The sequence below is a fragment of the Paramormyrops kingsleyae genome, chromosome 8 (genome assembly GCF_048594095.1).
Source record: "Paramormyrops kingsleyae isolate MSU_618 chromosome 8, PKINGS_0.4, whole genome shotgun sequence".
NCBI classification, from domain to species: Eukaryota; Metazoa; Chordata; class Actinopteri; order Osteoglossiformes; family Mormyridae; genus Paramormyrops; species Paramormyrops kingsleyae.
The window spans coordinates 29,507,957-29,532,687 of record NC_132804.1 but is presented as its reverse complement, the minus strand read 5'-3'; the positions used below and the strand labels follow the sequence as shown (position 1 = coordinate 29,532,687).

Sequence of the window (24,731 nt, the reverse complement as noted above, 5' to 3'; positions counted from 1 at the left end):
TGTCCTTACAAATATTGCAGGAGTACCATGTGTGTTTCTTTGGGGGGGGGGGGGGGGATTTGGTCCCTACCAGCGCTGAAAACAAACCTACTCTCCAGAAAAGGACCCACATTATATTAACTCTGAAAACACTGCTGTCATGTACTCATTGGAGCTAAATAATTCCCATATACTGTACATGTGGCAGACAAGGTATAATGTGATCAGTATATCTATTGGTTCAGACGAATTGCCAGTCCTCCGTACTCACAGCCTGTATAGCTAAATTAGACACACTTCCCCTTTTTTTCACAACAGATGGTGCTCATATCCTTACCGCCCTTTTGTTTTAGTCGACGACAAGTAGCTTGCGCCACACTTCTCCTGAGTGTAAACTTCCACCGCCTGGCCGCCCTTTAGTAAGGGCGTCTCGGGCTCCCTGTACTTATTTACACTGCCCTTGGCATCGTGGAAATTCCCAGCCGGTTTTCCTGAAGGACACCCCAAGTGCACGACAGCAATCACCGTGCATTCAAAATCAAGATGTCCTGTTACAGCGATAGGGTTAAAAACAAGTTAAAATGTATCCAGGAGTAGAGTATGCAAGGAACACATGAAGATGGTCCTGCAGGGACTAAAAAAGACCTGCCACGCTAACAGAGAAGGTCTTCTGTTTATAATTGTGGAGAGTTCAAGCTACAGTTCATTCACCACTAAGACAATGCGATGTCACAGACTTCAATTTTATTCAGTGTTTCTGTGCACAACACTTACATTTCAAGATCACACAAGTACATGGACAGTTATGACCAGTGGGGAAATAAGCAGCTTTTAACACAAAATTATTCAATCTGGAGGGCCAAAAAAATAAAAGGCAAGGGACCTGGAAACTCAGGGGGGTGGGGCTGATCACTCACTCTGGTCAAACATTCACCGCATTTCCTTTTTACTTGCGCTTTCCTCAGAAACAGAGCAGAAACAGAGCAGCAATCTGTATGGAAAAAAAATCAGCAGAAATGCACCATATGGAGAAAACACTCAAATGGACTCAGAACGGAGAGTTCAGCACAAACTCCACAAGATCAAAACCTGTTGAATGCACCCATATGCATCATACACACAACATGCATGATTTCTTTTTTAAATCAAAACCACCCAATGTTTCAGTATACTGAACTAATGATTTTAAGGAAAAAAAAACCCCTAAAACCAAAGAAAATTTCAGGGCATATTACAGCTCTGATACTGCAATTTTCTTGTCCTCCCAATCAAATGGCAGCACTGTGAATCAGGGAATTGGGAGAATAAAAGCAATTAAATAATGGACCCACTAATTCCAAAGTAAAATCATTATTTCTGTGGCCCCCAGTAACCCCTCATTCTGCACTATTTGACAAGGATATTCAAAGCACATTGTACCTCACAAAACATAAGTAACTGTGGTTTTATTTCCACCTTTACTGCTCTCCCAAAAACAAATCCCCCCCCCCCAGTATAGTCAATACAAAATGTACATCTAATAATTAAGGAGCAAACCTAAAAAAAATAAAACATAGATAGCGCTACTATAAAACCTGTCTCAAGCATTCCTGGATCTAACTATACATCGCAGCCAGATGGCGCTCTAGACTTGGCATCCCACATTAACATCCCACATTAACTCTAATGCTATTTGCTGCAGACAGACCTCATTTTCCTAAGGGTCTTGGGGCTTTGCTTTAAACACTAAACCGCAGTCATTCTTAGCCATGCTTCACATAACACATTTAGCATTCTGCATGGAGCAGACTTAATCCTACATCACGTTTGTGTGTGTGTGTGTGTGGGAGGGGGGGGGGAGGAGGGTGGTGTAAAACTAGCAGAAGGGAGGTTGGGGGCTTAGGTGCTTGTGGAGGTGGGGTATTGTGGGTGCCACCAGTCGATGAGACGCACACTGTGCACCGGGTCCAGCACCACCTGGACACCCTGCTCCCCACGCAGCTTCTTCCCTTGGAGGACAGGGGAGTCCTGGAAGACCAGGCGCACGCGGTGGTGCCTCATGTCCGTGCTCACGTTGATCGTGAACTACCACGAAAAGGAAGTGAGAGGAGAGCCTCAGCAGACATTTAGTTTCACAGCACGTAGAGGGGCTACGCAAAGGAACAAACGGCTTTCGATGCAGAGTTTTTTTTTTTCCTCTTTCCAACCTATTTACATACCAGGGAGAGTGTCATGCCCATGACAACAGAGGTGAAAATGAAGTTGAGCGTGGTGACTTGCAGGAGGTAGCAGTCCGAGTCTGGGTTGGCGTGGACCTCTGCGTACTGCCTGGGCAGTGGAAGCACCGACCTGCAGCCATTCTTACACTTGGCAGGCTGAAATGCAAAAAATCATTACGACTTCCATCCATTTAAAGCATCTCCCATAACCACTCATACAGTACAGGGTCACAGTGAGCTTGGAGCCGATGCCAGGAAGAATGGGGGCAAGGCCTCACCCTCAGGCCAGGCGCGCGCACGGGCGCGCGCACACACACACACACACAGGGTTACAATCACAAAGACCTATAGATCCCAAATAACTGAACTATGTCTCTGAACTGCAGGAAAAAACCTGAACAGCCAGGGAAAAGCTGTGCAAATATGGCGAGAACTCCTTACGGACACCCAAGTGCATTCAATACTCTGCCAGGTCACACCTGAATTACCCACCTTTTTCTGAAACTTGAAATTAAATTCCCACATTGGTTCTGGTCTATTTCCAACAATCTTCTTTATCCAAAATAGCAAACACTAAAAGAATTGGGGGAGAAGAGATAAAAATATGGTAATTTTTATTAAATTACACAGTACCAAAATAGCTTTCAGGCTTTAAAAACAAAAGCTGACTTCCAGGCCCACCTTGGAACTGAGGAGTGTGGTGGGGGTGGACTCAGGGAGGGAGGGGCAGGCAGACACGCGGGAGCTGAAGGGCTCATACATGTGGAAGAGGGAGCGGATCACGCAAGCACGGAGGCAGCGCATCCTCCCGATGGAGTCTGGCTGCAGGCGGGAGGGCAGCTGCACGTCCAGGGTGTAGTGCCTGACGGATGGGAAAGGCGAGACCAGCGCTTTTATATATATAAAAGTATATCTCACACATACATACATACACACACACACACACACACACACACACACACACACACACACACACACACACATATATATATATATATATATATATCTCGTGCCAAACACCCAAGGTACTAAGACCGTATGCATAGTGCAAACAAAGTAAATGTAGTGCAAACATTTTAAAAAGTACATGGTAACTGCAAGAGAACTTTCCTGCAAAGCAAAATGTGATAATAAATGTGACACTCACGGCAAACACTATGATCTCAATTTAAGAATCACCCATTTCATGAATCAAGTTCCTAAGCGCGACAAACTGCACCTACAGGGCACCACTGACAGTGTTCAAAGCAACCGCAGGGCATTAATCATTTGTTCAGCTGTTGGTAGGGACCCCTGCACGAGACCTGGATGGCTGCAAAAGAAAAGCCCCCTGGCTCTCTCACCTCCGGTATAATCTGGTCCAGAAGGCAGCAGTGCAAGTCACAGTCCAAGCATTCCTGCAGATCAAAGCAAAAGTGCAGATATCCTCTGGACGGATGTATGATGCCAGTAACAGCCAGATGTCGATGGGATACTCTCGTCCTTCGCTACATCGCTGGCTCTCTGTTAGTGTACAGAGATCGGTTCTCAAAATGGGCAGTGCAGAACAGTCTCCGGGACTTAATCACCATCTAAGAGGCCGATCTTGGCTTATGGTACCCAGATCAACATTAGGTATTAAAAAGCAAGCACCGATGCAGGGCACACTTTTGAGCTTGCCTTTCAGTCTCTTGTTCTTCTTTTTGCGCGTCCTCTTAATGTCGCCGGCCCCATCCTCCGGCTCCGCCTCCTCACTGCTATCACAGGGCTGGCAGCTGACACTGACCACGGATGATAACACCTCACGCACGGGGCCCTGGGACGCTTCAAGCCCACAAAGCAATTTCACTGCGGAGTTAGAAAATAGCAGGGGTTACATGACAGGGACAGAAATCTAGCTTTTAATAATCAGATTTAAAGTGTAAATATACAAATATATTATATATTTAAATATATAAATTTAAAATATACACACACACAAACATCACTGTACATTATTTTTTCGACAGGTATGTATATATTCTAGAGCTATTTCTAGTGCTTTTGGGCTATTTTGCATTTGATGATTTAATGTCAAAGTGCATTTCACTGTCTGAGTACATGTACATTGTGTAGTGACAAAGCTGATTCTAAACTAATATTTCCGTAACTATGCCCTGGAAATGAAAGTCAGCCTATTACAACTAACATAAGGTACACTAACCTAGTACAACACAGAGTCGCCAGCTTATTACTTTTGTTTGGTTCAATTTACCTTCTTAATACAACTAGTCGCCAGCAAAATAAATAAATGACTCGTTTAATCGTTACCTTCTTTTTCAATTGCGTTAGCAACAGCTTTTTTCACTCTTCCGGACTTTACAATGGCTGGGTCGGAATTGGCATAGTCGGACACAGTAACTGCAAGAGAACCAAAACCGTTTGCATCTAACTTTGTATGTAACATAAGCTATAAAACATATATAAACTCCATACACAAAAATAAACCCACAAAAAAATTAAAAATGTATTAGGAGACGAACTGCTTTAATGAAGAGGGCGTGTCCTTCAGCGAAATAGTACCGGCCGACCAATTAGCCGGCTAGCATGCTAACTCATACCTGATTCCGAGCAAACATCCTCGGGTCTGAATTTCAGCCGTTTTCGGTTCCCTTTCTTGGGCATGACGGCAGTGGGCATCTACGTCCGCTTATCGTGACCGCGGTTCCTGCCATGTCTCAAAGACAAGCAGAGATAAGCTGAAACGAAAAGAAATAAATGAGAGATTGAAATAGGCTCCTCCGGGATCTTCAGCCATCATGGAACTGACGCTGAGACCTCGTGTCAGATCTCGCGAGATTTCCCCATCGCATTACGTCACTTCGAGAGCAGCCAAATCTTATTAGACAAATTAGGCAAATAATGAAAACCGTCACTTATTTAGACTTCCTGAAATGTATGAATGGTTTTATTTTTAGAAATGCCTTTTGGCTCGTAAGTAGCCAATTTGGCTTTACGATTTTGAAGAAAGCACACTAATGTTTAATTTATGATTTTGGGATAATGTTTGTAACAAAGCATCCATTATCTGCATTACTTTCAATTTTACTGACTTCAGTTTCCTTAAGAATCAAGGAGAGAATATATATGTTGGAATAAAATATCTAACAAGTCATGCGCCCGTAATACAAGCTACATTTATTCAATTAACATTAGAGTTGCCAACTCTCACGCATCTGGCGTGACATTCACCCCCTCAGACTCTCACGCGCGCGCATATATATATATATATATAATTATATATATTATATATATATAATTTCAAATACATTTACTATAAAATAATACAGCGCTGCCTTCTGTTATCCCCATCCTTTGTATTAGCTTTTATTTCGCAAAGATCGCAAAACGTCGTAGTGAGTCTCTGTGTAACTGTTGGCCTGTGGAGGTTATTCTAGGCGCGCCCGTATTAGTCTAGTTTTAACAGCTGCCGATTTTATTGATTATTTTTTTATTTAAAATCATTTACCGCCAGGGAGCGCTGCGTCCGGTTCGCAGTCTGTGATGACTGTGCTCCACAGTTATGCTTGCGTGTGGTGCTGATGCGGGGACTCTCGCCGTGCACTCTCACCACTGTCCGCGTGCTCGTTCCCGCGTCCCTTGCGCGCGTCCCGGCCGCGTGCGTGGCGTGCTCCGGATAGCAGGCAGCCGGGCGGCGTGTCGTGTCCGGGCCACACCGGTGAACCAAGCGCAGTAGATGGTGTCATTGTATGCAGCAGAGTCGCTGATTTCGTAAGCGCCGGTGACAGCGGCCAAAACGAGATCGTGAAGCGAGGGAGGAGTGTAGTTTTCGGCATGGGAAGGAGGGCTGGCAGATGGATTTAGAGAGTTCGCCGCAAAAAATATTCATAAAATAAGATTGCATTTCACCGTTCTATTAACAGGCGCCTTAATTGCAACTGGTGGGTGTTTTCTGGAGGAAGATCCGGAGATCGGAGCACCCAAACCTGGAAAATGCTGTTTTCGGGAGGCTTGGCTGCATCCTCCGCTCCTTGACTGATAAACCCACATCAATCAGTTCAGTTTCTAGTTACAAATGAGCGGAGGAGCGAAGCGCTGGGCGGGTGGGTTCGCTAAAACAGGAGTCCCTGCACCGGATCCGGAGGAATTAAGAGTCATTTTCACAGCACTGAACGCCTCGATCGGCGCTGATTGCGGGAGCGATGCTTTGATGCAAATTGCACGGCACCCCAGGGGAAGTTTTTTTCTCGGATGGGCAGCGTTAATGGATTAGAGAGTTTTGTACCTCCGGTAAAGCTTCATCCTGCGCGATCTGGACGTTTTCCAGAATGATGTGCGAGGTGATGCCCACCATCAACGAGGGGGACGCCATGAGCTCCCAGGGGGGCTCCCAGAACGGCTCGGACCCGGACGCCAATTTTGAGCAGCTCATGGTCAACATGCTGGACGAGAGGGACAAGCTCTTGGAGTCGCTACGGGAGACCCAGGAGACCTTGATCCAGTCGCAGACGAAGCTGCAGGACGCCCTGCACGAAAGGGACATCCTTCAGAGGCAGATCAACTCGGCTCTACCGCAGGTGAGCTGCTCTGCTCCGACCGCTTTGGAGAGCCGCTCCTGATTAATGGCACCGTATTATCGGCTACCCTCGCAGGGTCGTTAATTTTTGTTTGGAGACAATTTATATACATAAAGTTTCGATTTTTTTCTGTTCTCAGTGATAAAATATATACTGCCACTGGGAAGATACAATATTTAACACATCTAAACGTGATATTTCTAATATAACCTGTGGCTCAGTGTAACTACAGTAACAGTAGTTAGATATGGAAAGGGTAGTGTCTGGGGATTAAAACGTTTGAGTAGCAATAAATTAATAAATTCTAAATTAAGTTTTTATATTATTGTTCTTTTTCTAAAGTCAAGTCACTGGTATGTATATTCATGTATGCATGCTAATTAATTTTTTGCTGGTGTATTAATTTCCAGGAGTCACCTGGAAGAATCTGTGGTCATTTGGGTTGTGTTGAATTTTCTTTAATGATGAAATGATGGATTGTGAACTTGGGTGGAAGTTGCCATGTTTCTAAACGAGATGGTCCAGCACTGAAACTGAAGGTACTTGGGTCCTTGTACTTGCGTCTGTCTCTTGCAGTTGTAGTCAACTTTGCTCACGCTATATGCTTCTGGACTCTCTTGACATCCCCATTAGCATCTGGCTTACTTCGCAGCGGAGGTCTTGGAAATTCTTGCTGATCATGCTTCCTGACGTCACGAGGCCCATGGAGCCCACATCGTATGAATGATCTCGCCCTGGCTCTTCACAGCTGCTAAAGGCACTCCTCCCTTGTGGGACTTGAAGAGGCCCTGTCTGTTTTACACGGAGATGGCCATGGATAATAGAGATCCCCCTGCTGTGTTATTTTTGGTAGTACCTCGGGATGGCCCCTTTATGTAGAAGAAGTGAGCATTTCATTTGGGATGTACCATGCGTGAGTGGTAAAGGGGTTTAGATATTTCTGTGCGACACACTGTATGGACGATTCAAGGTTCAAGATTTTATTATCATAAACACAGTCAACACTCAACTATGCAATGAAAATCTTACTCTGCATGCCCTGCGGGCCACCAGTAAATGCAAATTGATCACAAAACACAAATAGACATTACGGTAGCGTTGGACGACCCTTGTACATTTAAAACATGAGAATGATCTAAAATGACTAAAGCAGACAATAAAGAGCGACAGTTGTGAGAGAAACATTAAGGGACGTCCGGCACAGTGGATGCCATCTTTCTGAATCTTTGTGGAAGCTCTCGGGTGTTGCCCTGCCACCTGTTTGTGGGGGGGCTTTGGGGCAAGGATGACGGCTGATTAAAGCTCTGGATTGTGCTTCACTGATCCTCCAGGTCCTGTGATCCCCTCCAGGTCACCTTCGCCTGGAAGACATCAGACACCCCCATGCTTGCCGGCCAGGTGTCATGCCTGCGGGCGTCTCGAGCTGTTAATTGTGACGCCTTTGGGCGACGAGGTTCCCCATGGTGGTATCTCCTTGGCAACGCACATGTGTTACCACGGCTCACGGCTGAATGTGAACTTCACTAGCAGTGAGAAAAGAAGCCCAGGTAAAGGCGAGGTGCTCAGCCTCATATGGGTGAAATTACAGTTTCGCATGTTATCTGTTTATTTTTCTGCAGAAGAGTACGATTCTGGGTGTCTCACAACAGTGCACGCCATCTCTCGAGTAAGAAAGGATTAGCGATTTGGTTACTAGAAGCCATCAGGCTGTAGTGAAGCAAGACACTGTAGCTTGTGCTTAGGAAGGCAAGCCTGATAGTCCCTGGGGGTGCAGCGACAAAATGGCAAGCTGCAGAACCTCCCTTCAGGGTTAAACGGGAGCTTCTCACCGAGAAAGTGTCAGCTGTCACCTTTTCGAGGCACCCCAGCTAATGCAGCACAGCCTAAACAGGCTAAAGGCCACAGATGGCTGGGAACGGCTCTGAACCGAAAAAAAAGCCTTATTAAACGAGGTTTACAGAGATGACGAGTCGAAATGGAGACGTGCAAATTCAAGAGTCTGTCAGAACAGATGGCAAGGCGATGTGACCCTCCATGTTCTTCGATTGTTCTAACATCGATACCAACCGGAAATGTGCAGCTCGCTCGCCTCAGCCTGCATAGGTGTCTGATCCCGTCACGCTAACAGGTGCACCATGCCCCGCGCTCCATCTTTGATGGCTGACACAACTTCCCTCTCTTTAATCGCCCGCTTTAGCAAAAAGGCCTGTTTGACGGTGAAGCTTAACACGGGGCGATGATTAATGCTCCTAAGCGAGGTGTCTCCTCCGGGCGGGAGAACGCCAGCGGAATGCCGGTCTTCACGTGCCTCTAGTAGCGTGTTGAATTCTCATGACTGTGACCCAGAACTGTCGGCTCCCATGAACACGCTTAAGCCAGACACTGGTCTCTCTGGGAAGGCTTCAGAACTCCAGGCTACATGCGGCAATAAGCACGTTAATTAACGTGGAATATGGCAGAGGTCCACGCTTCCTTCGTCCAGAAAACGAGAGCTTGTTGACAAATGTGTAATATGCTGGGTACTCGCGTCTTGTTGAACACATTAGGGTCAAAATAAAGCCCTCACAAACTCGACCATCAGCTTCCAGTTCTCAAGGGCTGCTGGGATTACATTTCCATTTAATTTCCAAGCTCATGCATGTGGCAGCAGTAATTTATTTTTGGGCTGTAAATCTCATCGGCGGCCATAGGTGCGTGTCAGTCGCTAATTGAGAGCTATTTCCTGTAGCCCTTGAAGTCTGAGGTTCCCGCCTCCACCCCCCTTGGGTGTAGATATCATCTGGAGTAGGTCCCTCGTAGAGGCACCAGTGGTCTGTTTGTTCCCCCGGCTTCTTTTGGAGCTGGCGGTGGGGCAGATGAGCAGAGTGGGTGAAACTCAGAGGTGCAGCCAGTATCCTGGCATGCGTTTTAAATAATGCAAAGCAGAAGGGCTTTTAATGATGGGATTTAATTAGAGGGATGTAGCAGTGATCTACCATGTCTCTGCCTGCTGTGAAGTGTGCCGGAGTTGATCGTTTTTCTTCACATTTCTTCCAAGATTCTTATTTGAGCCTTTTTTGTGTGGCGTTACCTAAAGGTACCAATTTTTGTACCATGTCTTTAAACAGTTCTCTGCAAAAAAGGGTAGTGCCACAGACGGGGCCGATCTTGGAGGCATGCATGAGTGAACGTGGCTGCAGCCCCAGGTAACTTAGAGCAGAATGACAGACGTTGCCTGTCCCCTGCCAGGAAGATGGGACACTTAGGGTTAGGCTTAGGCTTAGGCTTAGAGAGACTTTCTGTTAAATCCCACATGAATTACGGTGGATTTGTTTTTATCAACGAAGGTGCTCTAAATGCAAAGTTGAAAATTTCATGCCATAAATGTAGAAGTGAAAATCAGCACTCGGAAGTGGCCCAACTGCCCGCATGTCATAGTGCTCCACCTTCTACTTGCTTGCCTCATCTGGCAGTCCGCAGGTCCTAGTGCCCGCCAAGTTCCCTGTCTACCGGGTCCTGGTACCCCTACAGTCTGCCAGCCTTGTCTGGCAGCCCGCAGGTTCTAGTGTCCCCCAGATTCCTTGGGTACCTCACCCAGTGGTCCACTGGTCCTGGTGCCCCCTCCTGCTCCTCGTGTACCTCACCTGGCCTGCGGGACCTAGTGCCCACCTAGTTCACCCTGCTTCACCCTGTGGCTCATTGGTTCTAGTGAAAATCGAAAATTTCATGCCAAAAATATAAAAGTGAAAATCAGTACTCAGAAGTGGCTCAACTGCCTGCTGGTCCTATTGCCCTCCCTTGTCCACACTTGCCTTGCCCAGCAGCCTCCAGGTCCTAGTGCCCCTACCTTGTTTTCATGTACCTCATTGGGCAGCCCTATGGTTCCTGATGCCCCCAAGTGCCTGACTTGTCTCGCTTGGCAGCCCCCGGGTCCTAGTGCCCCTCCCTTTGTTCCTCACTTACCTCACTGGGCATCCCATGGTTCCTAGTGCCCTCAAGTTCCTGACTTGCCTCGGGTGGCAGCTGCCAGGTCTTAGAGCCCACCCCGTTTCTCACATTCTTCACCTGGCAGGCTGCAGGTCCTAGTGCCCCCATAGTTTCTTGCTTGCCTCGCCTTGTGGCTTGTGGGTCCTACCACCTTTCATAGTTCTTTGCTTGCCTTGCCCAGCTTCCCCAAGGTCCTCTTTTGCCTCACCAAGCGGCCTGTGGATCTTAGTGCCCCCCTGTTGTTATTTGCGTTGCCCACGGCCCTCAGGTCGTAGTGCTCCAAAGGTCTTTGATTGCCTCGCCTGGTGTCCTGTGGGTTATAGTGCTCCCTCACTGCTGCCCTTGCCCCAAGACCCAACAGGTCATAGTGTCCCCCCAGTTCTTTAATTGCCTTGCCCGTGGCACGTGGATCCTAGTGCCTGAGAGGTTCTCAATTGGCTCACCTGATACTAGTACACCTTATACCCTTACTTGCCTCACCTGGGGGCCTGAAGGTCCCCTCAATTTCCTGACAATTTCCTGTCTCTCCTGGCGGCCTATGGGTCCTAATGTCCCCCTCAGTCCCTCACTTGCTCCACCCAGAGGCCTGTGGGTCCTAGTGCCTCCTAAGTTCCTTGCATGCCTTGCCTGCGCCCCTATGGTCCTAGTACCCCATGTTCCTCACTCGCCTCTCCCTACAGTCCTAGATCCTCATGAAGAGCTGCTAAGGGTAGCGTTGGTTGTCCCGAGCATGTACCTCCCAAACACCGAGAGGCGTTTTTCTTTGACACACAGCAATGTCACACGTGGGTGTAGCCTTCCTTAAAGGCTGTGCTAATTAAGATGTGGATGTTTGGATGATTACAGGCTGCCCCTCCTGTGCAATTCCAAGCACCGCGAAGGAGATGGGGGCTGTACTCTGGCCTTGGTGATGGGGGGGAGGGGCTTTCCACGATAAAGGACATTCAGATCATCAGCCAAGGTTATGTCAAAAGACAGACCTGGAGTCACTGATTCTGTTCCAGTGTGCTACATTAAATGAGATAAGTCACCGTAAGTTGTCTATTCACGTTTGTTAAATGACCATTAGTACTGGGAGCTTTATAATACCTTTTGTCGTTGTAGCTGCTAAATACATTCATTCTTCATTCATTCTTCAAGCCATGAAGTTGTCTGCCCATTACCTTAAAATTTCCATTGAATAAGTGCTTGAGAAAATGTTTAAGAATCAATCTGAGCTTATTCTGCATTGATTGACGGTGCCGGTGTGCGTGCACGTTGGGCTTGGTGGGGCTAGTGTTGTTATCCTAACTAAACTTGAAACGAGTCTAGATTTTAAAAAATAGTAATAATTTGTGAACTGAAATAAAAATGAAAACTATATTTACTGAAAAACCCACCAACGTCTCTTAACCTTGTTTATCCACGACTTCGCCTCTAAAAGATGTTGTGGTTCCTGAGCTGTTTCTTTCCTGACGTCAGTGCTTATCGCTTCCATGATTTACCAGAACAGTCACGTGTGACGTGCTCTGCTAACTGAATTGAATAAACTTAAGGATACACTGAATTAATACAGATTACTAAGTTTTCACATCACAATACGCCTCTCATTAATATTTTACACATATTACTAATCTCCTTATCGAATTGTGGGTGTAGGTAAGGCATGTATACAGCTGAAAAGTCGGCGTCTGTTATCTAAAGCCCTGCAATGACATAGAGTTTGTTCTTGTCAAAAAATTATTAACTTACCCCCAGTCCCACTGTCTTTTGCTGCCGCAACTCTGATCGTAACCAGAACCCGGCTTTCCAACCCCCTGCCCCCACCCCCCACCCCCCAAAGACCTTAGTGCTTTGTTTGTTTATAGCTACCCCAGGAGGAGGATGGGGGGGCAATTTGCTCTCCAGATCCTGCTGTCAGACTAATACTCAATATTTGTGCCCTTTTGTGCTGTGGCGCAGAGGTCTCTATGAATATTCTAGCAGTTCCTCCCTCAGTTATCAATGTGATTAATAATTTATGATGCATCAGTGTTTCAGAATTTCTCCCCTTTGAGATCTGGTGCTGTTTGACATCCCATCTGATTGTAAAGCTTCACCTCACCAGTATATCATGGGTTTGCAACCCGCGAGTCCCGCGGCATCCCGGACGCCAGGAAAGTAAGAGGAGTGCTCTTTGGCGTTTCACATAGCACTCGTGGGCTGGCATCGCTTTCCTTGGAGTGACACAGAGGTGTCCTCTGGAGGGACGCGCCCCTTCCGCTCCCCTCTCCGTTTCTGCACCACTCAGCACTACTTCGCCTTCAGGGGCCGCGCCGTCCGTGATAGATGAACGTGATCGATAGCGGCGGTTTCCTTCTGCCAGGCTTGTAGGGGGAGGGGCCACGGGAGCACCTGAGATGACATCGTGCCTCGTTTCTGCCTTTCCCTTCTGGCTTGTTCTGGTACCATGGCCTGGCAAAGCAGTGAAACGTCTTAAATAAAATAAAAGTCTTATAGCGCGAATTGCGACGGAAAACGTGAAGTTAAGTTTATTGGGATGAATTTTGCTCTGTAATGGCGGGTCAAAGGTCACCTTTCTGCTGTTTGACATCCCGTCTGACAAGTTAAGCTGTTAAACCTCCCAAGCTGCTATCGATCATAGCGTGCTAATGCCACGTAGCCCTGAAATCGCGTGACACATTTGCCGTGCGAAGGCCTTCCCGCCCCCTCCCCTTTAACTCAGAGGCTTAAGTTTGACAGACCCTAATTATAACCCCCCCACCCTGTGCCTCCTAGCATTTCCTACTGGGCTTCATTTCTCAGCACTTTGTTGCTTTCTGCACTGTAGCATCCATTGCTGTTGTACGTTTATTTTAGTGTCAGAAATTGTTTAAGCTGCTTGATTGCATGTGTCCTGCAGGCCCGTGCGGTTTCCAGGGTTACAGCGTGACATCACAGGGGAAGGATACACTTGTCGGAGATCATGTGGCGGCTGTTCGACGCCCCGTTTCCGAAATAGCATGGCACGCCAGCCCCAAGGCGGCACAGGTGTCAAACGCCCCGCTCGTTTGACCAGCTGTTTGGTAAATCTGGCCACTCTGGGCCCCCCCACACCTGCCCACCCCCACCTACCTTCAGTTAATTCAGCCCCCACACGTGTGCTGAGTGTGTGCGCCCTTGGATGCCCCAACATCCATTTCGCTGTCAAAATATATATTGACAGGCTGTTTAGACAGGTGTGTGTGTGTTTGTGTTTGTGTGTGTACGTGCACATGTTTCTGTGTGTGTATGTGTGTGTGTGCGTGTGTGTGTGTTTGTACGTGTGCATGTTTGCGTGTGTGTGTGTGTGTGTGTGTTTGTGTGTGTACGTGCGCATGTTTCTGTGTGTGAGTATGTGTGTGTGTGCGTGTGTGTGTGTTTGTAAGTGCGCATGTTTGCGTGTGTGTGTGTGTGTGTGTGTGTGCGAGCGGGTTTACCTATCCTTATGGGGACATAATGTCCCCATAACGTGATAAATATCCGTTTTTTTTTCCCTTATGGGGACCGGTTTCCTGATCCCCATAAGGGAAAACTCTATTTTATAAAAATCGGTGACTGCTATGAAAAAACTAAAAATGCAAAAACTCTTGTATTTTGTTAGGTTACTTATGGTTATAGTTAGGGCAGGGTAGGGGTTAAGGTTGTCATAGTTAGCGTTAGCATTTTTCCCATTGAAATGAATGAGCGGTCCCTATAAGGATATGTTTACCCTACAAGTGTGAGCGGGTGTGTGTGTGTGTGTGTGTGTGTGTGCCCGCGTGCACACATACTGCAGCCAGGGGTGGGTTTATTGTTTAAGGGGCCCCACTATGCATACTACATACATAGCTAATGAGTAGAACCAGATGACCTAACTGGTTACCAGAACATGCTGCTTATTTAATATTTAGTGTAGTACTGTTTGCGGCCAGCAGGGAGCCCACAGACCTGAAGGGCCCCATGTAAGTGCATGGTTTGATGGTGGCAAACGCTATCACTGGCCTTAGTACCGCTTCACAGGTGTATGGGGGGGGGGGGTAGACTTAAACCAATAAAGAGAAAGTCTCAGGCGTGTGAACAGCTTCTGTATGCAGTCTTTTGTGCACTTAGATGTGCCAGGAGCACGTATCCCCTGAACCGGCAATCCTCAGATGTGTCGCGCTCACGTTTGTAATGCGTGGAATCGCTTAGGAAATCCTGATGTCCTCCGAAGGCCTTGCTCTCACAGCCCTGCTGCTGCACTTTCGCAAAGTCGGGCCCAGTTGATTCCCACAGTAGCCTGGAAGCTCGTCAGTAAATGACAAGTACATTAGGTGCTCCGTTTTCGGGCGGGAGGGGTTAATCTCGCTTGCCGGTGTCAGAGGAATTGTGCGGCGGTGCTTCCGAGGTGAAGATGGCGGCCGCGTGGTGATCTCAGCTACACATGAATCCCTGACAGCTCCTCTTGGGACGTGACAGGGGCTGAACGTTATGTTAGGGGGTGAGGTGGGTGGTCTAGCATTTTGAGGAGCGGGTCTTAACGTCCCACAAAAGGTCACAGCTGAGCTGCTGGTGTCACCCGGCATTTTGAAAGAATAATGACTACAATCCCAGAATTCCATAGGAGGCCCGTTTCTTTTTTACTGTGTTCTGGCCAGGCGGTCACCTGAACACCTCTCATGGCCATTTACCTGAAAGGCCCCGTTTATCTTTATTTCAGCAATGAAATCCCATACCGGAAGACAATCTAAGGGATGAGCGTCTGATAGGATCTAAATGATTTTAACTAGCGGCTTCTGATGCTGAATATAGCATATTAATAAACTGCCACTGTGGGATAATTCAGAGAATTTGTCGTTCCCGGATGTTGTGGCCATATTATGAAGTAGTCAAAGTGTAGCATTTCTCACCGGCTCTGAAAGCTGCCTGTTATATATGAGCTGCTCTGTGCTAATTAGGCCTCGGAGACAGATCCCACTTAGGAACATAGCACTGGCATACAGCTCTGCAGCCTGACCTACAGTAAAGTTCTCGCTTAGACTAGATGGTTGAAGGTGTTTTTTCAGCTCAGCTCTGGGTACAGGAAGCACAGTTTGCTCAGCCAGCCTTGTTTGCTGCCAGTTTACAGTGGGTCCTTTTTTTAAAGGGATAATGTAGTTTGAGTCAGACTACTATAAACTGAGGGAACGTTTCTGGCTGGACAGCCTGCCAGGGGATGTTCATTCAGATGGCCAATAGATATTTTGTCATGGGTTCATCCTGAACTGGTTCAGTTTGCTTTTAATAATTACACTATTATCAGAAATGCATGTTAATAATACGAGGTATTAGGAATGCTTAGGGAGATTGCTGTTCCAGTCTCACCTTTTGTACCCTTCATAGCTTTCCCCAGCCCCCCCCCCCCCATCTTGTCAAACACGAGCAATGATAACCCTCCTGGACTGGAAACATATGCAGTGACACACTGGGATGGGCGCACCTGCCCCAGTGCCCAGTGAAAGGGCCCCAATGCTAATGACATTAGCATACGTGTCGTTGCCGCGCAAGGGCTTCCTAACCCCGGGCAGGCCTGCCAGGCCATCTGCCATCGCGGATCTGCACGCCGCATTTAGCACGTGAAGATGCCAGCCTGCCCCCCCCCTGGCAAGCGGTGGGGAGGCAGGGGGATCTGATCAGGTATGGGCGTGAGACCATGAAGGAAACACACAGATCGCTTTGTGGCGGGCTTGTGAAACCAGGGCTTGGAACTGTTTTTCTAGAATGTTCCTCAGGTGTCTATTGGGCAGCTGTTCAGTGTCGTCATAGTCCGCACGCTTTTGTGGGGCGGTAACAGCGTTTCGGGATCAGCGTTTCAGGATCAGCGTTTTGGGATCAGTGTTTCAGGATCAGTGGGAAGCTGCCACTTGTTCTGTTATACAGGACCGAACTTCACACTTATTTGTGATCGCAAGAGTGTTCTGATTTTTCTGTGGTTTCTCACAGACTTTGTACTCGAGACTTTAATTCCCGTAGCGTGACAACTGTCGGTAATGCGAGCATGAGATGTGTGCTGCTACACTGGCCCCAACCTATGAGGAAAATTTTAGTGGTACCATTTTTCGTCAAACATTAAGTCTGTGTGGTTACATAATCACAGAATATATAAACCAATACCAACAGGCTTAATACTCTCATGTGTTTCCTTCAAAACCAGCAGTCTAAGGTATTGCTCGTCCCCTAGACCATCACCCGTTTTGTTCAGTGAGGGCTGCTAATTCCTTGGGGAAGAAAATAAAAACTCCCCTCTTTGTGAATGGTATGTTCCCCCATCCACCAAGATGCAGCAAGAGTCACCTTACAGAATGTTTATCTATCAGAGTCCTTGGTTGGCAAGTCCAAATACAGCCTCTTTAGGAAAAGAAGCACTCCTGGGAATAATCAAATTTCAAGGGCCAATGGTGATAGGTGATACCAATCCTGGTCTCTCCCGTCGAAAACGGAGGTGAGGGGGGAGGGAGTGTAAAGATTGGCGGGGATTAGGTGTCTTTCGTCTGGGCTTCAGCTTCAGTTGTCATCCGTAGGTGATATTTGGCAGACGAGATGTACAGCCGTCTCCGACAGATATCCCACAATGCTTTGTTGTACACAGTGAAACTATCAGTGCTGCCAATATCAACAGTAGAGATGGTGAAACATTCTGCTCAGAAAGTCTTGTGCTTTCATTCATCGTTTTCCCATCGTGGTTCATTTATCAAGTCTAGCTTTAAAATTAAATTCAGTTTAATTACCGTTATGTAGACCCTTTTCCCCAGGTTGCCCCAAAGCGTTTTACATCAGATATGGGAGCATATTACATTTAAGAGTGAAGTGATTCGTTTTAGATTTGCAGATGGACTTAAAGGCGATGAAAGAGAGAGAGCAAGAGGATTCAAGGTCGAGGGTGGATAGAAAGAATTACAGGGACTGCGGCTACATTGCTTCCCATTCAGTGAAATAATTCAAATTACATACAACTATACAAGTCTTGCAGGGAGTGAGCGGCTGTGATGTACGAAAGCCAAGCTGGGATACTGATCATGCCTGGAAGTGGAGATGAGGCCTCATCCGCAGTACATCTGGGTTCCTGGGATGCGACACGTTAGACACGATCCAAATGGCAGGCATGCCGGTGCTGCTGTTTCCAGCCGTCGGGGACATGGACGCTGTCACAGCTGGGGTGCAGGTGCACATAGTGGAGCCCGTTGAAGCAGACGGTGATCTCGTCTCCTTTAATCATGCTGACAGAGGCGGATCTACGTGAGATCCCGGGAGATCACGGGATCTGTCTCAGCGTGACTCCATCAGCCTGCAAGCTGCAGAGATTCTGCTTGGTTTTGTTTTTGCTTTCATCTTGAAATGACACTTGTCTGGTCCATCCAGTCATGCTTGCTGAACCCAAGATAAGGGTAATACTTTTACTCATGTATTTATTTAGTAGACACTTTTATCCAAAACTACATGCTTTTTTTTTTTTTAGAAATCATTGCCAGACTGTCCCTGAGGCAATTGGGGTTAAGGTCCTTGCTCAGAGACCCAATGGTGAACTTGGGATTTGAACCAACAACCTTCTAATCGCAGCCACAGCATCCCAACCCACTAAGCTCTTCATACAGGTTAATTTATGGGTTCCTCTTCTGTTGCCTTTTGGAAAGCCCTCAGGTTAGAAGACACACTGTCCCATGGTTTACTTTTCTCTCATGTCACCCCCAGCATGCACTCCTTCCCTGCCCCAGCGTGACACTCTCCCGCTACAGGGGCGGGTACGTCCTCTCTGAGGCTCCCACTTAAAAAGTCACTTCAGTAACTTTTCTATTAGAGACTTCCTTTCTTTGGTTTTGGTTCTTTTGGTTCACCGCTGGCTTTATGCTTGCAGGTAGGGCTGCAACGGTATGTGGAATTCATGCTTCGGTACAAACCGTGGTTTTGGGTTCACAGCTCCATCATAACATACATACAATAATAATCATAACAACAACATAACAATCATGCTGAACAATCAGTGTTCTCTTCTATTGAGTATGGCCACGAATCTGTAGCGATAAATACCCCTAGAGTCATAATTATTTATTAGTTGGTCTGAATTTCCTGGCAAAAGCGTCTTAAATGCCGTGGAGATAAAATTACATTTTTACACGCTGCTCACCGGTGATTTGTGCTATTTTTAGTCCGTGGGCGACTCAAGTGGTCCTTGGGGGCATCCTGGTGCCCGCGGGCACCATGTTGGTGACCCCTGCTCTATCCAGTGTTGGTGTAATTTTTTGTGAAACCAAAATGTTCCCAAACTACTGATTTAAGTGACATGAGACGGTTTTTGAGCCACCAACACACAGCGACAGTTAGCATAATGTTTTACGTGCTGAACATCTACTTGTGAATTTAGGTTCCACCCGTGGCCTGTGCGTACTAAATGACGTACTGAACGGTAGACGGTGAATACTTGTGCAGGTAACATTACCGTTAGCTAGCGAGTACAGTCAGAAGATGGTAGCTAGCTAGTTGGTTAGCAGAACATGCATGTAATAAGGAATCTGTTTAATATATAGTGTAGTGACTGTTTGTGGCCAATAGGGGGCCCGAGTAGCGGTGAGCAGTGCTGCTGACCTGCTGTAACTTTGTGCCAAATGGTCACATATCAACATCACTCCCACTCTGTGCCAGGCAGCATTAAGATGTATCGGCTTTGACGGTTATGCTCCGCGAGGTCAGCAGCTGGGTGACGAGCTAATAGCACAACTACTTCACCTGAGTCTATGATTCAGATCCTCCACGCTGCTCCTCTTACACGTGCCGCGTCTGCGGAGCCATCCCACCGCCGTTCCTCTGACTGTGCGTCCTCGGTGACGCCATCACGTTCTGCTCTCTCTGCGCCCCGTTGTCATCTCGACATGATCCCCAGCCACATGACTGATCATACTTGCAGGCCCCCTCTGTACCCCGAACACCTGTGATGCATGACTTAATGCGACAGGCCCATTAGCCCGAAGTAGCTGAAGAATTATGTTCACTGCGGCTTGAGGGGGTGACGGGACACATTTCATGGGTGAGAAGATGAAAGGCTCTCAGGTGTGGCACTCCGTCACTCTGAGCCGGCCATTTTAGCAGAGTCACAGTTTAAGCCGACTGAGAGTATTTTAAAAATTTCTCCCTTAATTTAGGCAAGATGCTGGTATTTTGTGGAAAGCTTCCTAGTGACTTGCCGTGAGGTCTCATCCTGTTATATAAGGAATAAAATTATAGGTATTTATTTATAGCCCTGTCGAATTAAGAAGTTTAATCTAGTAGAGTAATCACTGATAGTTTGTGTTTGCTCAATGTGTTTTGCTGTATTGTAATGGTTAGCATACTTGCCGGACACTGAAGGTTATGGGTTCAATTTGCAATCCTGGTTTTGTGTGTGGGGTTCTCCCTGTGTTTGTGAGGTTGTGGGTTTGAATCCTACTCCTGGATTTGTGTGTGGGGTTCTCCCTGTGTTTGTGAACTTGTGGGTTTGATTCCCTCTCCTGGCTTTGGTTGTGGGGTTCTCCCCGTATTTGTGAGGTTGTGGGTTTGATTCCCTCTCCTGGATTTGTGTGGGGTTCTCCATGTGTTTGTGAGGTTGTGGGGTTGATTCCCTCTTCTGGCTTTGGTTGTGAGGTTTGCCCTGTGTTTGTGAGGTTGTGGGTTTGAATCCTACACCTGGATTTGTGTGTGGGGTTCTCCCTGTGTTTGTGAAGTTGTGGGTTTGATTCCTTCTCCTGGCTTTGGTTGTGAGGTTCTCCCTGTGTTTGTGAGGTTGTGGGTTTGATTCCCTCTCTTGGCATTGATTGTGTGGTTCTCCATGTGTTTGTGAGGTTGTGGGTTTGATTCCTTCCACTGGCTTTGTTTGTGAGGTTTGCCCTGTGTTTGTGAGGTTGTGGGTTTGAATCCTACTCCTGGATTTGTTTGTGGGGTCCTCCCTGTGTTTGTGATGTTGTGGGTTTGATTCCCTCTCCTGGCTTTGGTTGTGAGGTTCACCCTGTGGTTGTGGGTTTGAATCCCACTCCTTGATATGGTTGTGATGTTTTCTCTGTGTTTTTTGAGGTTGTGGGTTTGATTTCCTCACCTGACTTTGGTTGTGAGGTTCTCCATATGTTTGTGAGGTTGTCAGTTTGATTCATTCTACTGGCTTTGGTTGTGGGATTCTCTCTGTGTTTGTGAGGTTGTGGGTTTGATTCCCACTCCTGGCTTTGTGTGGGGGTTCTCCCTGTGTTTGTGAGGTTGTAGGTTTGAATCCCACCCCTGGCTTTTTGTGGGGGTTCTCCCTGTGTTTGTGAGAGATCCCTCCAGCTACTCTGCTTTGCTCCTGTAGTCCAAATACATGCAGTTAGATGCCCACAGTATGTGGTGTTGTGTGTGAGCGTGGGTGCCCTGGGATAGACTGGCATCCTGTCCAGGGTGTAGCCCTGCCTTCTGCCCTGTGCTTTCTGGGATAGACTCCAGGCCCACTGCAAGTCTGCACCGGATAAGCAATTATAGATGACTGTATGTAGATGAATGTAAGATTATGATGTTGACTTTTGTTAGATGATTTTCGGATCAAACAAGTATGAAGTAACACTTGTTGTGAACTTTTTTTGGATTTTATAATCTGAACTGTTACATTTTCACCCCCTTTGCTACCACTGTAAGGAAGTAGCAGCCCTGAAGGATTATGGGAAGCCTCGGCCTTCTGGCTGGTGGGCAGACACACGGGATGCAGGGATCTGAGGATGTAATTTGCCACTTTTCTCCAGCACCCTCGGGAAACGGGCAGATTGCTCTCTGACAGCCAAACGAGCCACGTCCCCAGCCTGTCTCTCCCACACACAGTGAACCTGCGTTACACTCGCAGGGCCCGGAAACCCATTAGGCCCCATCGGTGGCTGCCAAGGGCGCCACCTACTCAGGGGGCGTCCAATTGGCAACCTCCAGCCACCCCTGGTCAAGCTTCAGCTGGCACTCTAACCAGCCTCTTCCCCGTGAGAATCATGTGAAACACTGTGCACACCGCAACTCCATCCATCTTCCATACCTGCTTGTCCTGTGCAGGGTTGTGGGGGTCAGGAGCCTATCCTGGCGGTTAGGGCCTAAAGCCCCAGTCAGGTGAACTTTGCCCAGGGATCCACATGTGCTTAGACTGCCACTGGTCACAGGGCATGTCCCTCAGCCTCAGCATTGCCCTGAATCATCCACGCCTTCCCATCGTCACGGTGATGATGGTGAAGGTCAGGTGACCAGCAGTCAGTAACATTGCACTTCCATCAGACTCGCATCGCCCACCTTAGCCTTCTATGAATGTATGTGAATCTACATTTTGACGAGTCATGGTTTAAGGAATTGACATGGAGGCTGAGTTTGACTCGCTGACTGTCCGCGCAGAGCTGTACCGTCTGCATTTGCAATGTGATCAAATCAAGTCGGCGGCGAATGTCCTTCGCGGGACCTGCAGACGGCCTGCCAGCTGCCCATGTAAACCGCCGCATCGCGGCGTCTCTGGAAGCTTCCCTGAAACGGATGGGTTTTGCTTAGCGGATGTAGTAAGCAGGCTTGGGTGGCGGTACGGTAATGCTAAACAAAACATCACGCGTGTATAGGATACTCCTTTAGCGTGTCAGAGATTCAGCGTGTTCTGCTACTCTTATTGTGTGATGGCGCCGGTGTATTTAAATAACGGCTTTTTGCTGCCGTAGGAATCTCTGCTCCTTCACCTCTCCGTCCTTCCCTGACGTCGCAGGATTCCTCGCTGCCATTTCCACTGGGGGCCCCCGTGTCACAGGAGCACCTGGCAGCCTATCAGAGCTCGCTTTTCTGTGCTCGGTTACACCGCCAACGGCTGGTGCCCGCCTGCCCCCCCTCCCGAGGATAAGACACTTCCAATAGGGTCCTGTCTGTTTGTCTGTGATTTTCCTGCCTGTCATCTCCTTGGGGGGGCAGGGGCTTGACCCCCCGCCCCCGACTGGTTGCATGCCTGTATGAGGGACGTCGATGACAGCCCCCCCAATCCAGTGGCACACATGAAAGAGCTCCGGCTCGCAAGCTGAGTACTGCGTTTACACTGATTTATTTAGCAGATGCTTCGCTTCAAAGCGAAACATGGGGAGGCAGCTTGGACCGTGATCCCCCCCCCCCCAAAAAAAATAAATGAGGATAAAGGTCACTGAGCATTTTTAGCTGCCCCCCGACAGCTGACCTGGCATGGCAATGCCGCGGTTATGCGTGAGGATGCCTTAGCTCATTTTCAGCGTGAGCTGAATGTCAGTAATCTAAGGGTACGTGAGGGAGGTGCTGACCCCCCAGGGGGGTTATGCAACGAGCGCTACGGGTATCAGTGGAGTTTACATCCCGTCATTGTGCAGTAATGGGAACCGCCACTGGGGGCATCTCTTCATAAGCTCTTCCTTATTTCCTCATCATCTTGTCATCTCTGCATCATCTCCTCATCGGGGGGTTTCTCAGTATGTGTACTTGACCGTCCTTGTGCTCTTGTTTGTGTCTTCAGTTACAGTACTCAAGTACAGAAGTACAGAGGACAGTAAAAATCCCAGGATGTCATTGTTACCCTGCCTCAGATATCAAGGAAGCATCGGCTGCATCCTCGCCAAATCAGACCAATCCCCATAATTCATTGCACCCAAGTTCATTCTTGGGATGCGAGTTAGCAAGACGCGAGTTGGTATTGAGAAACATCCATCGCTTCCTCATCACCTCCTCGTCTTCCCTTCATCTCCTTATCATCTCATCATCATCTACTCATCACCTCTTCATCATGAGCAGGGAGCGTCTCTCCATGGGTGTTTATGTCCATGTGCATCTGTGTCCCGCATGTGTCTGTGTCCATGTCAGCCTATGCTGTGTGTGCATCTGTGTCTGTGTCAGTTTGTGCCAGAGTTGGTGTGTGCGTGTGAAATCGTGTGTCTGTGAAGTGGGTGCCTGTCTGTATGTATGTATATGTGTGTGTTTGTATGCGTGTGTCTGTCTGTATGTATGAATATATGTGTGGTTGTCTGTCTGTGCGTGTTTATATGTGTGGGTGTCTTTGCCAGTGTGTGCTCGTATATGTAAGTCAACTGGCATTCCTGTAGGTTGCCCCCTGCTGGACGGTATGCTCAGGTGGCCTTCTGCCCCGTTAGAATCATCGAGTGATTCAGCAACTACAGACCCAATGTGGCTGGGGGGGAGCAGGGGAGTTAGACTTCTGTCATTCCTCCCCATGCATGCAGCCTTCGTGGTAGCCTCTGTCTGTCTGGGATGTCACAGTCCCGGTGACATTGCTGCTCAGAAAGGGACACGTGACAGTGGTGTGTCTTTAAATGTAGGCAAAGACGCGACATGTCGATCCACCATTAAAAATAGACCACTCCCTGATCCCCATGCAACGGGAACTGTTACCATGGCAGCCAGTGAGAGATTAATCAGACTATCTCCAGCATTATTTACACGTTTTTCTTTTCTTTTCACCCCCCCTTGACCTTTATTGCAGCTGAGGTGACGCTGCGTTAAGGGAGAAGCGAGAAACAGCTTAAAGAAGCACGTTAAGTTGGCGGATAGCAGCATGCAGGTCTAAAGACTCTTAAATGTTTTTAATGCATCGCTTGTTTTAAAAAAAATGCTTTATGAAGCATTAAAAAATGCAACAGGTTCTTTGGGGGAAGCTAGCCTGCTGCCAGGGTCTACAGATCAAGATGGGGTGAATCCCACGTGGGCCCTGCAGTTGTACCCTTGAGTCAGGTGTTTAACCTAAATTGACTTCCCAGAATATCTGGTTGAATGAACCCATGAGACCTGCATCTCTGATCTGAGGGATTAAGTCTTGTGACAATTTCAGATACATGGAAAACACAATGGAGGTGTGTGTGTGTGGGGGGGGGCAAGCAATGACATATATGCTCAAAAAGCTGATTCATCTGCATTGTCTGTTGGCTGTTGCCCCCCCGCCCCCTGGGTCTCCTCCCTACACTTCCCACTCCACTTTAGCGGGGGGGGGGATCCCGGGCGCGAGAGAAGTGTGGGCAGGGTCCCAGGGGGCAGAGCGGATTCTCCTGGTGGATCCCTCAGAGTC

At 47.8% G+C, this 24,731-nt stretch overlaps 2 protein-coding genes across 9 annotated transcripts in view; one reads left to right on the top strand and one right to left on the bottom strand.

Annotated features, from left to right (window-relative positions):
• Positions 1-708: 708 nt before the first annotated feature.
• tmem183a (transmembrane protein 183A) lies at positions 709-4,979 on the bottom strand. The gene is made up of 8 exons (XM_023832358.2): positions 4,757-4,979; positions 4,467-4,556; positions 3,837-4,004; positions 3,521-3,680; positions 2,859-3,039; positions 2,670-2,750; positions 2,178-2,333; positions 709-2,043 (listed from the first exon to the last, which is right to left on the bottom strand). The coding sequence occupies exons 1-8, from the start codon at positions 4,833-4,835 to the stop codon at positions 1,858-1,860; spliced, it is 1,101 nt and encodes a 366-aa protein (XP_023688126.1). The 5' UTR covers positions 4,836-4,979; the 3' UTR covers positions 709-1,857.
• An 850-nt stretch (positions 4,980-5,829) lies between these two features.
• ppfia4 (PTPRF interacting protein alpha 4) overlaps positions 5,830-24,731 on the top strand; it is an 81,863-nt gene continuing 62,961 nt past the window's right edge. For 4 of the 8 annotated variants that reach the window (XM_072715633.1, XM_072715631.1, XM_072715637.1 and 1 more), the window contains exon 1: positions 5,830-6,733. In XM_072715633.1, the coding sequence (XP_072571734.1) occupies positions 6,485-6,733 (249 nt within the window). In that variant the 5' untranslated portion in view covers positions 5,830-6,484. The remainder of the gene's footprint in view (positions 6,734-24,731) is intronic. The other 4 variants (XM_072715636.1, XM_072715635.1, XM_072715634.1 and 1 more) reach the window with 3 other exon arrangements.

Coding starts and splice junctions, on each gene's coding strand:
- tmem183a (XM_023832358.2), bottom strand. CDS start 4,835: ATGCCCACTGCCGTCATGCCCAAGAAAGGGAACCGAAAACGGCTGAAA. Junction 4,557..4,756: donor GGATGTTTGCTCGGAATCAG/GTATGAGTTAGC, acceptor GTTCTCTTGCAG/TTACTGTGTCCGACTATGCC. Junction 3,040..3,520: donor TGGACCAGATTATACCGGAG/GTGAGAGAGCCA, acceptor CCCATCCGTCAG/GCACTACACCCTGGACGTGC.